General features: G+C 43.5%; 1 protein-coding gene across 1 annotated transcript in view; it reads right to left on the bottom strand.

Moving 5' to 3' along the window:
- Positions 1 to 12,007, bottom strand: part of sema4f (sema domain, immunoglobulin domain (Ig), transmembrane domain (TM) and short cytoplasmic domain, (semaphorin) 4F) — a 53,202-nt gene extending 41,195 nt beyond the window's left edge. The window contains exon 1 of the mRNA XM_083937008.1: positions 11,389 to 12,007. Within this exon, the coding sequence (XP_083793134.1) occupies positions 11,389 to 11,482 (94 nt within the window). The 5' untranslated portion in view covers positions 11,483 to 12,007. The remainder of the gene's footprint in view (positions 1 to 11,388) is intronic.
- Between the last annotated feature and the right edge of the window lie 372 nt (positions 12,008 to 12,379).

Raw genomic sequence — 12,379 nt, 5'->3', positions numbered from 1 at the left:
CAGAGAAATGCACACAGCCCGTATTCAGAAACTGTCTTTAAAGGAGCTGTCAGGACTTCTGTACAGTTGTGGTGTCACAATTACACTATATATAGATAGAAGAAGAAGAGAAGATAGAAGTGTTGCTACAGTATCGCTGCAGCGATGGTGCAGAGACAGCGAGAGCACAGATATGAAACACTGACCAATCAGAGCAGACCGGGCTTTCCAGAAGTAGGTTGCTAAAACGGCGCGTTTCAGACAGAGTGTGAATACAGCTATATTCATACAGAGCGTATGAGAAAAATAATGTGTTCTTTAGAACATTAAAGAATGTAAACATGCAAGTATGAACCAGAAAATGAGCACAATATGGGACCTTTAAAACTATATTATTACAGTACTTTACTATGCATCTCATTTAAGAGAACCCAACAAGTACTATTTCCGTAAATTGTTTCATGATTGTTGATTGCCTGAGCTTTTGTCTGCACTCTCTTCCATTCAAACAAAGGCTCAGTTAATGTGCTCTTACCATGATGCCACCGTCTGTAGTGCTTTGTAATGTCGACATGCTTTCTAGATCAGTGTGATAATGCTTTTAGGAGGCTTTTCTGCCTTAGTGATCTTTCGCACACACACATACGCACACACCCGCAACCACACATTTTAGGCAGCCTGTCTTCCATTGTAATGTTGAGCTAAAAGATGAAAGTATGGTGTCTGTCTGACTCTAAAGACCCTCTCTCTCTCTTTCTGTATTCCCTCTGGATGCACACACACTCACACACACACGCATAAAATACACATACAGGCTCAGCAGACACCTCAATTATGATAATGTGGATCAGCATTAATGTGTCCTTACAGCACGGCTGGCTTTCAACAATGTATATGTGTGTGTGTGTGTGTGTGTGTGTGTGTGTGTGTGTGTGTCAGACAGCGGGAGAGGAGGGGCAGCTACTGTATCTCATTTAACACAGGTTACTCCCTCCAGGAAAGCATAATATTGAGGCCTTCAGCATTTTTCTACCCTCTTACACACACACACACACACACACACACATACACAGAAACACACACTCAAACACATACAAAGATAAACACATATACTGTAGACACTGTTAAAATTGAAGTTTCTCGGGAACTCAACAAAGGAAAATATGCTCAAACAGGAAGATAAGAAGATTCAGATAAATGCTGAAGCCAGTGTCTGCTGAGAGGACAAAGAAAATAAAATGCGATGATTCTGTTCGAAAAGCACACAGGCCTCGAGGAGAGGAACCCACTGTGTGTTTTTCTGTCTGTGGGTATCTGTGGGTCAGCCAGCTTCAACAGTCCAGATGGTAACACATTTGTGAAGAAGAAACTCAGATTATACAGTCTAAATAATGTAAAACATTCGAAATACATTAGAATTCGCACACAAAGAATACAGAGCAGTACATTTATGGACTTGGCGGTCTTGGGAATAGAACTTTTCTTTTTCAAAACTGTTCAAAATGAGCCAAAAGTGCACTTTATCAACCTACAGACCTCATATTAATAAAAACAAATAATCAGTCTACACGTAATGGACTGTATGAAGCATAAGAAGCAGTATCAGTGCAGTAGAAATACACAAGCATCGTTTGAGAGAACGCCTTTTGGGTCAGTTCTCAACAACTGCTCCTCTTGAAAAGGTGGCTTCCCTCTCTCTCATCTCCTCTGCATCTCCGTCTTCATAACCCTGCTGTTTCTTCCTCCTCCTCCTCCTCCTCCTCCTCCTCCTCCTCCTTCTCTTGTCTTCCCTCCTTCTTCCTCTCCCACCTCCCGCCTCCTACCTCCTTCCTCCTCCTTTCCCAGACCCACCCTGTAATTACCACCTCAGACTCCAATTAAAAGAAACCACAATAAAGAGAGCAGAGGAGGAGGACCGAGGGGCGGTAAGGGAAAGAGAGAGGGGACGGCAGAGAGAGAGAGGAAGAGAGACAGAGGGGGGATTTAATGAGAGGTTTGCACACAAACACACAATCATATACCTACATAATGACTCCAAAAACTAGTAGCATACACAGTTAATACAACATTTCAACATTTAATTTTAAACAAAAAAGAACAGAGTGTGTGTATGTGTGTGTGTGCATCTGCATTTGTGTACATGTATGTGTGTGTACTTGTGTGTCTGTGAGCTGCTGTGAGTGAGGGGGACTGCTGACAGTTTTTCCTTTGTGTTTTGCCCAAGCCTATTTCCTGCCATTAAGGTTCCCAGTGTTACTCTGCTTTCCTTAAAAGCACACACACAGACAGACACACACACACACACACACACACACACACACACACACACACACACACACACACACACACACACACACACCAAACTGAAAAGAAAGAAGGTCAATATGCAGAAAGGGGATAATAAAAATAAAAAGAGGAGAACAGGGGATCAACAAGTCATGGAGACAACATGGAGAGAGAGAGAAAACATGGCAGTCAATATAAAAAATGAAATAAAACTGATCAGTCTGCACCCGCACACACACACACACACACACACAGATACAAAATTACCAAAGAAACTCTCCCTGGAGCCGACACTACCAATCAATAAACACAAAGTAAGAACAGCAGGGTAGCCCTTACTGTCAAGCAGTCTTTGTGTGAGTGTGTGTTTGGGGAAGAAATGGGCCTTGTGGTTGAGTGCCAACCAGGACTGCCAAAAGACACACACACACACACACACACACACACACACCAAACGAGAGTGCAGAGAGGTGGTTTGATTTACTAGGCTGCCAAAGAGAGAACAAGCACAATATACAGAAAGGAAATAGATATCTTGGTTCATTGTACACACAAATTCACACAAGCACACTCGCACGCACGCGCGCGCACACACACACACACACACACACACACACACACACACACACACACACACACACACACACACACACAGTAGTCTCCGCCTCAGACGGCCTTATCAGTTTATCCCTTTTATTTAGAAGATCCATTACTCAGCTTCTCTTTGAAGACTACTGTGTGTGTGTGTGTGTGTGTGTGTGTGTGTGTGTGTGTGTGTGTGTGTGTGTGTGTGTGTGTGTGTGTGTGTGTGTGTGTGTGTGTGTGTGTGTGTGTGTGTGTGTGTGTGTGTGTGTGTGAGTGTGTGAGTGTGTGAGTGTGTGAGTGTGTGTATGAGTGCCAGACGGGAGTCGCTGTGCAGACTTTATGACCAGGTGCATTACCTTGATCGTAGCAGGAGTGGTTAACTTGCACTGCATGACGTTTGCGTGAATAGGCACTCTTACTTTCCCAGCTTCATTGAACTGTAAATTCACTAAATACCATCTATGGAGCTTTTTTTTCTCTTTGAAAACCAGTTGAACCAAAAGCGCGTCATGTTTACAACTGCAAGCCAGTTGAACCTGATGTTCCAGTTTTGAGGAAAAGGTGGATTTCAGAGCAGCTGAGTGTGTGTAATCATCTGTGTGTATTATCCAGCTAATAACATCAATAAAGATATGTAGGGTGGAGGAAGTCATTTATATTAATTGTCCTAGTTGCACTTCTCACAGACTTACAATTTGGCACTTTTAATTTGGAGATGAGCTGAGTCCCATGAACACGGAATATATTCCTTCACTACCTTCAAAGGGCAATATTTAGTATTGTTGAAATACTTTGGGTGAGTTTGGTCTGAGGCAGAAATATTACTGCTGTTAGAAAGCAGTAAAACTGGAATTAACAACATATTTCCTCTGCACTCAAACTCAGCAGTCTGCACACGGTGGCTTCTTCCATCTTCTAACTGTCACTGAGAGTTAAAAGCGCCAACAGGCACAAATATGGAATAAGCCGAGTGCTCGCTGCTAGAGTTTCATCACAAAACGAGGTGTCCAGCTTTGAAACGTCCTCTTCTGACACACACTGAGACAAACCACATACTGTTCATGTAGCTTTATATTTGTTTTTGGCTGCTGCAGGGGAAGAGACAGCTGAACTGTGGAGATCAATGGCCAAAAACGAGCGTGGTGTGATGAAGTGTGTATTTGTGTATGTCTAGGAGGAAAGGGCCAAGGGAAGTAGAGTATTCTACTCACAAGAGGAAAGAGAAAAAGAGAGCTGTGCTGTGTGTGTGTGTGTGTGTGTGTGTGTGTGTGTGTGTGTGTGTGTGTGTGTGTGTGTGTGTGTGTGTGTGTGTGTGTGTGTGTGTGTGTGTGTGTGTGTGTGTGTGTGTGTGTGGGTGTGTGTGTGTGTGTGGGTGTGTGTGTGTGTGTGTGTGTGTGTGTGTGTGTTTCCTTCCTTCCCCTCCTACACTCCTCCCTTTGCCCTAATGCTGCTGACACAAATCCTGCCCAAAAAGCAACACACCAACTCGCAGCCTAAATGAATCATCTGACAATCACAGGTCTTTCAATTATGGTTATTAATTAAATTCTGTATTACAAAAGTATAATGTACGGTGTCATGACAAAAGGCGAAACAGGCAGCGTGCCTTTACATTCCAGTCTTTCCATTAATGGAAGGCAACAGACAGACACACAGATGGATTGACAGCCCAATCAATTGATGACTTCTGTTGATTCCAAACTTCCAATCAGTCTGAGCAAATAGCCTCCAACTCTCTGAGGATTCTCTACTTGCGACTGTAGTGTGTTTGTGTGGGTGTGTGTGTTTGTGTGGGTGTGCGTGACCTCGAAAAAAGCTAGCAGGTTAAGTAGATGCTGTCAGTCCCTCGGCTGTGAACAAGGTGACCCTGTGTGACCTCTGACCTTGCCTTAAACCTGTGACGCCCGTCCCGTCCTGTCTGTCTGGTTGGGTTTGTCCAGGATGAGACAGATCAATTATGGGTTCTTTCTGTGTTTCATCTCATCAATAACTATTAGACAAGCTTATCAGGTCTGTTTTCATTTTCATTTTCAGTTCTTAGGTCATAACATCACAACATTTAAATTCAACCATTTTCAAGGATTTTAAATAGTCAGTGCCTTCCCTCTGTCCCTTCCGGTTTTCCTATATTCCAACTTGAGTTTGTGAACAAGAAAATCAATACTTGTTTTTATGAATTCAGATGGTCCCAGACAGCAGTCAGCGATATTGAACAGGGTGGCCTCTCAGACCAGACACAGTCCACTAACTCACTCCAGATCTCATCACATGATGTAAAGTTTTATAATGCATAATGCCTCCAGGTTTTATTACGATACAAAAAACGGCTTTACTTGAACTTTAAATTAAATAGAACAAGGGGTAGAGAATTCTTAACTCTTAACACTTAATTCTCACCTTAAGTGTACCACATGTGTCTAAATGCTGAAAAGTGTTCTCCATCCATTATAATTGGTTTCAACTTGCTTTCTATCAGATGGGATTTTCACGCAACAGAGGGCTAGAGAGGATGGAGATGAGGGCAGAAAGCAGCAGTGAATCCCAATGAGCTGATGATATATGCTTGAGCTGTGCACTGCAATCATTTCTTCCAAAGCCCTCCGTAAGTAGACACACTAACACATGCTCACAAGCACTCGCTACTAAACCCTTCAAGACTTTAAAGGTCCCATGTTGTAAAAAGTGAGATTTTATTGTCTTTTTTTAGTTATAAAAGCAGGTTGAGGTGCTATGTAAATACTGTGAAAATATCAAAACGCTCAATCCACAGAGAAATGCACACAGCCTGTATTGTGAAACTGCCTTTCAACCAACTGTCAGGACTTTGGTACTGTTGTGATATAAAAGTATATATATATAGAGAGAGAGAGAGAAAAGGAGAGGGAGAGAGAGAGAGAGAGAGAGAGAGAGAGAGAGAGAGAGAGAGAGAGAGAGAGAGAGAGAGAGAGAAAGAGAGAGACAGAGACAGAGAGAGAGAGAGAGAGAGAGAGAGACAGAGACAGAGACAGAGAGAGAGAGAGAGAGAGAGAAAGATATGTATAGAAAGTTACTGTGCCATTACAGTCATTCCCCTGCTGCAATGACGGTGCAGGCGGCAAAAGCACAGATGCAGAAGACCTGAAGACCGATCACAGCAGACTTTTTCAGAAGAGGGGCTTAAAGAGACAGCTGCATAAACAGATCTTTTCAGACAGAGGGTGAATACAGATATATTCAGACTCAAAATAATGAATATTTAAGCTGTAAACATGTTCTAGTAGAACCCAAGTATGAACCTGAAAATAACCATAATATGGACCTTTAACTTCAGAAACCCATTAAAAAAAAGCTGTATTTCCCATCATGACGCAGCACATTTTTTCAAGATATCTAAATACGAGGGTGTGAGACCAAGGCAGGAAGGAGGGATGAACGAATGAAGGAGAATTCCACCAACCCACCTACATGATCCCGCCCCATGTTGTTGACCTTTAAGTGCCTTGTGTTTGAAGCGGTCACACTTTGTGGCGATAGACGTTTCAGAACAAAAGATGCAAAATTAGTAATGGGAGAAAAAGCCGCCAAGAGTCCCAATCATGAAATCCTCCTGGGAAGGAAATCGGCCTGCCTGGACTCTGTGTGTGCGTGTGTGTGTGTGTGTGGCCTTTGACATCTGACTGGGTTTGACCTTTACTCTGACAGGCTCCAGTCACAGGAGTGCCTGTGTGGGCTGACCATTCACAAACAACATGTGAGAGTGCATGAACAACTATGTACGTCTGCACCGCTAATGTAATTCTCACAATCAGAGACGATGCGGGGGCTTCATAGAGAGTGCATTATCTGTAAAAGAAGCTAATGAACTTTGCTGACGAATGTTAAGCATGAGAGAATGTTTTCTGTAGGAGGCCTATGACAGCTGAGAATTTACTCCTCTCTTCCTTCTTTCATTCACCTCCTCACCCCACCCCGCCCCCTTTTTTTTTTGCTAAATATTCCAATGCGTCAGAGAAAAAACAGTAAAGGGAGGATTTGGAAGAGATAAGGGAATGAAAGAAAACAGGGTTATGAGAGGGAAGAGTAAACATGAGTAAGATAAATGAAACTAAAGAAAAGAATGCAGCAAGGGATGCTAAGTTTTGAGTCAGGGACTAACCAGACGAGCTACGGTGGAAACCACTTGAAGAGTTTTTGACAGCCAAAGAGAGATATAGATAGAAAAACAGGTTTTAAAATGCCACAGCTTACTATTGTGCACTTTATGGTCAGCCAAGAGCTAGGGCTTATCAGACACAACTGAAAGAAGCACCAGAGGCACATTTGCAGCCTTTCTCCATTCCCATGATACCACTAAACTCTACCACGCCATATCAACTACACTGAGAAGAAAGAGAGGGATGAGGGGTGTGAAAGAATGACGAAGAAACAACGAGAGGAACGAGAGAGAACGCAGGGATGAGAAAGGGGGAAGACTGTTCTCTTCTTTGGAAAACCACTTCATATTCCCCGGTGGGAGACAACAATGCAGCCTCAACCCAAACACATAATGTACTGTAGTCCACAGATGTATTCTCACAGGCCCGGTTCAGACAGATTAGTGGTTACATTCTTCCTGGCCTGACACAACAGCATTTCTCTGACATGACAGCAGTGACGATTTTACACATCATGAGCCTGATCATCCCTCCCTTTTTTTATACTTTTGAGAAAAGCATAAAAGCCCCATATCAAACAAAGGCAACATCGTGTATCATATGTGAGACCAGTAGGTTTCAGAACCATATCTGTGTTCAACTTGTAACTTGAAACGTAGGTTGCCTTAGCTACACTGGAACTACACGGGTAAATAAAACGTATCATTTATATTTGGAACAAGGCAAATAATCACTGCATTAACAATAAATGATCAACCAAGTTACGGTGGAGGTGGGGCGACTCCCTTGAAACAAAGACCACCTCCAGTTAAAGTACATTTTATGAACTGAACAATGTGGCTGTTGTTCAGGCATCATCTGCTTATTTAAGTGATCATAAGATGAGATGCTTCAGGTCAAACACTTCAACACTTCCTCTCAAATGTAGTTTTTTCAGACCTTTAACTCCCATGCCAGTCATTATTATATTATATTATATTATCAGATGAATATCAAATACATAAGCCCCTTTAGTGATGCAACACTTTTTTCTTACACCGCAAGACAAAAGGTAAACCTAGATGATTAGCAACGAAGAAAATTCAACTGAATTTATTTCAGCATGATGATGACAGCCAACAAAAGTTGGCAGTGGTTGCATTTTTCACACTCAACTCTTATCATCAGTTAGATGCTTCCTTGTTTGCATAATACTGTGAAGTGTGAAGCAACAGTATTACCTGGCAAGTAAAGTTCACAGGAAGCACAGACGAGACCACTGATACAGACTCTCTATGGTCACATCCTCCACACAGTATGTAGTGAAATCTAGGCGATAACTGTATTTTCCAGCTTGCTTTGATTAGTCTTTGTTATATGGGACTCCCATCCACCCACGCATAGTTCACCGCTAGCCAAGTGCACATGTTGGCACAAAAACAGAAAACTACAATAGAGTAATACTTCTTCTATCACTGAGAGCTGCTGGAGTGAGAAATGTTTGAATAGAGATTTTGTTAAGCTCCTGTTGACTACAAACAAAGAAAAAGCATCATTTTGGAGAGCAGGCAGGCAAACTGCAGGTGGTACAGCAGATGGACACTGGGTGGCCTTATGAGCGGCACAATGCTTATATACCTGCATAGTTTCTGACTAACCAAGCTAATCAAACCACACATAGCTCCTCTCTCCCTCCCTGTAAATGGACCCTGATCCATACCGTGGGTGCAGCGCTGGGAGCCAGGCCCTCCCTTGTGTGCCGACACCCTAATGAGATTCATGTGAGGAGCATTAAAATGAATGCAGTGAAACTGACTGGAGCTGGCAAAGGGGCACCCTCTGATCCAGTCGTAACAGACACACACACACACACACACACACACACACACACACACACACACACACACACACAATATAGAGATTATAACAGCACTGTTCTTGTATATTCTAAAATCAGCAATGCACTTAAATTTCTACATACAACAGCCTACGTTATGAATAGGTTCACTTATGTGGAGCCAAATGCTAAATTGTTTGCAAAAACACAATTATGGTGAACTAATTAGGCTATTTTGGGATTTCTTTAAAATAAAAATCACACACTCCAATGGTAACTTCATTATGCAGCGGGTAATTTCAGCCTTGCAGTTTTACGACTTTTCCCCAAACTCTTAACCAGAGAGTTGGAACAGTTCCACATCAGCCTACTTAGCCACCCAACCATTTAATATTTCATCTTACAAGCATAAAAGATACAGATGTATCGTAAAAGCAATGAGGCAGACAGATGGATAATATGGCCCAAACTGACTTTATCTTAAAACAGATATTCTTAACTTTGTATCTACGTTTGGATATTTAAAAGCGAGGCTTGCAGAAATTCAGTATTAGTCATAAACTGCTGAACAAGATAAGGCCTGTTGGTGGCGCTAGCTGTAAAGACAGGGCATCACCAAAAATTTCAAGCTTGCAGAACTGCAATCGAAGGCAGTGAGCTTCAGCTGTGCAGCTTGTTACTGTACTTGGATGTAACTGTACATGCAAACCAAGCTAACACTCAGACAAACACAGACACATCACCTGACCGGTTGCTCATAACAACTTCATTGTCTTACGTAAGAGGCTCTCTTCAGTAATCATAACACACACATGCAAGCAGAGAAGCATGCACTGGACGGACACGCACCCTTCCAGAATGATATGTTGTCAGGACTTAAATGAAGATAAGAGGCATGCATGTTTGCATTAAGCAGGCAAACTATGAGATATGTGATGCAGCAAAGCATTCTGACAGAAAGAATGTGACGAAACAAGAAATACAAATTACTGATGCATTTCTAAATCTGCAATGAAAATAAGAAGACTGCTCTATGGGGCATCCTATCCGAATGTCTCCCTCTCTGGCACCCGTTCAAACTGTATTTGTTGCGAGGCCAGCGTGCCACAGGCCACAGTTGCGTAATGACACAGGAACAGAGAGCTAACTCACAGACACTGCATTCATTCAGCAAATGACTCTGAATCAGCGGCCAGCAGTAACTATCTGAAGTAAGAATTCAGCTGTAGATCAATCACCAGATTGGAAAATACAAAAGGGAGTTAAAGCACAATAAGCTCTGCTGCAGAGTGCAGCTGTAGGGCAAAGCCCATTAATACAGTCAGGTGACTTGAGTACAGGCTGATGGTCAATGGACACACAGTGACGCAACCTCTAAATCTTTTCCTCCTCGCTGCATCTGGGTGTAAACACCATCACATGGTCGAGAGGGAAAGAACGTATCAGAGCAAATATTCAGGCACAACAAAAACATACAGGAGGAAAAAAACAATAGCGTAGATGTATACTCTGCAAACAAAGACAATCCATTCAAAACATGGACAAATGTACAATATAGACACACTCGTACAGATTGCAATCCAATCCCAGAAAGGGTTACAAAATAGCTCCGCCTGACTACTGTCCCATAAGCTTCTTATCATTGTGTTGTGATGGATGTCTCCTCTGGTTTTATGTTTTTCATTTCAACTGTCAGTCTGTTTCCAGAAAACAGGAAGGCTGGAGAGTCTGCGCTGCTGACCCCGACACAAAGGGAGAGCTTGTTAGAGAGCTGGGCTTGTCTTCTACTCCTTCTGACTTATAGCCACCCGAATCTGCCCGCCTCTCTTTCACCCTTTTTCACCCACCCAATAGAACACAACCACTTTTAAAGAACAATAAGGGCAGTTTTGGGTTCCCTTTAGAGAACAACGTCCACAAGCCCCTGCATCCACTCTACTGAAGTACTGAGCAAGATGCTGAATCAATGCCAGCTTATTGACCTCTGCCTTCTCTGGATGAGGGCAAATGAAAAGACAAATTCCCCACATGCACCAGTCCCTCCAGCGGAAAACGCCATTTGACTGAACTGTCCCTTTAAAATTGGAGCGCTGCTACGTGTCTGGATGAAACCAACAGCCCGGCGTTTCTGCCCAGTCTGTGCACTTGTTGTTGGCATTGAGCAGAACATGTCTGGCACCTGCTTGCTTTGCCAGCATCGTCATTTATCAAGCCGCAATAAAGGCGGAAGGCAGCCCTTTGGCACCGCGCCCCGAGTGCGTAAAACAGCAGTGCAGAGGTTGAGAGCACGGACACATGCAGGTTTAACTTTGGGTTAAATTATGTGCATATGGTGAAAATGACATGAGTGGATATTGGTAACTATGCTGAAGTTGCAGTCAGATTTTGCAGCAGCCTCATGTTATTGTTTTATAACTGTTACCAGCAGCATCAGCAGCCAGGGTGCAAATATAGATATTAAACACATTGACAATTCCATAACAGCCTATCAAAGTGAAGGCATTCCTCCCGAATAAAAACCTGCAGCTTTGACCATCACAAATACTGAATTCCCCTCATGAGTTTTGTTTTCCTCCGCCTTGCACTCACCTTTCAGCCCGCCCAGAGTCGCTGCCCAGGAGGATCCACAGAGCAGGCAGAGCACCGGGAGCAGGATCAACATTGCACCGCCGGGACTCATCATGATTCGGCTCCTGTCCTGGTCCCACACGGAGGTGGAGTTCCGTCCAATCTGATTTTAACACCAAAGTCCCAGACTCGTGGTTTCAGCTGTGATACATCCTGATCCCGATCCGGGCTTCGCAGGTTTCTCCGAGTTCAGAGCTCGGTCCAAGACAATGTTAAAATAAGTTGAGGGGTTGTTTCTAAATAAAATAAATGTTTACCAAAATATTTCTATTCTGCTGTTCTACTACAGGTTACCGCTTTTCCTGAAGCTAGAGAGCTGCACAAAGCGCATAGAAGTGCATGCATCCGCTCCGCGCAATGCGAGGGTTATATTATAAGAAAAGCGACGTGCTGACAACCAGGAGACGCATCATTGCGAGTATGTGTGTGGTGCATTCAAGTCACAAACTGTGTCAAAGTAATCCAAAGTACCGTCCTCTCATGCAGGAATATGTCCAGTGTCCTGGGTTATAATCAGCTGAAGCCTCGATCCCCTTATCCCCTTATCCCCGCTCTGTGCCCCGCTGTCGCCGGGCTTGTCCCGCTGGTATGGGGGGAAAAGCCTCCTCTCGTCTTCAGTTTTAAATCATCTGAGGAAATAAAGGCAAGAAAATCCCGTCTAGGTCCGTGAAGTCAAACTGGATCAGTAGCGCGCGCTGTGTCGCTGCTGGAGCTGATATGGAGGCGAGTGACCGGCTCGAGGATGTGCTGTTACAACGCTCGAGCGCTGACTGTAGGAGCCAACCGTCTCGCGCCCCGCCCTCCGGAAAAGGCAGCGCGAGGGCACACAACAGGTAAGAGGATGATGTCACGGTGGACAGGTGCGGTCAGAAACGCTACAAGTGAATGATGGCAACTTCTGAGGAAACGGAAGTAGTTTTTTTTTTTTAATTGCGGACGAATTCATGTGTGG

This window comes from Echiichthys vipera, assembly GCF_963691815.1.
Source record: "Echiichthys vipera genome assembly, chromosome: 22".
Taxonomy (NCBI): Eukaryota; Metazoa; Chordata; class Actinopteri; order Perciformes; family Trachinidae; genus Echiichthys; species Echiichthys vipera.
Note: the sequence above shows the minus strand (reverse complement) of the source record. Positions and strands in the feature narration are given on the sequence as shown.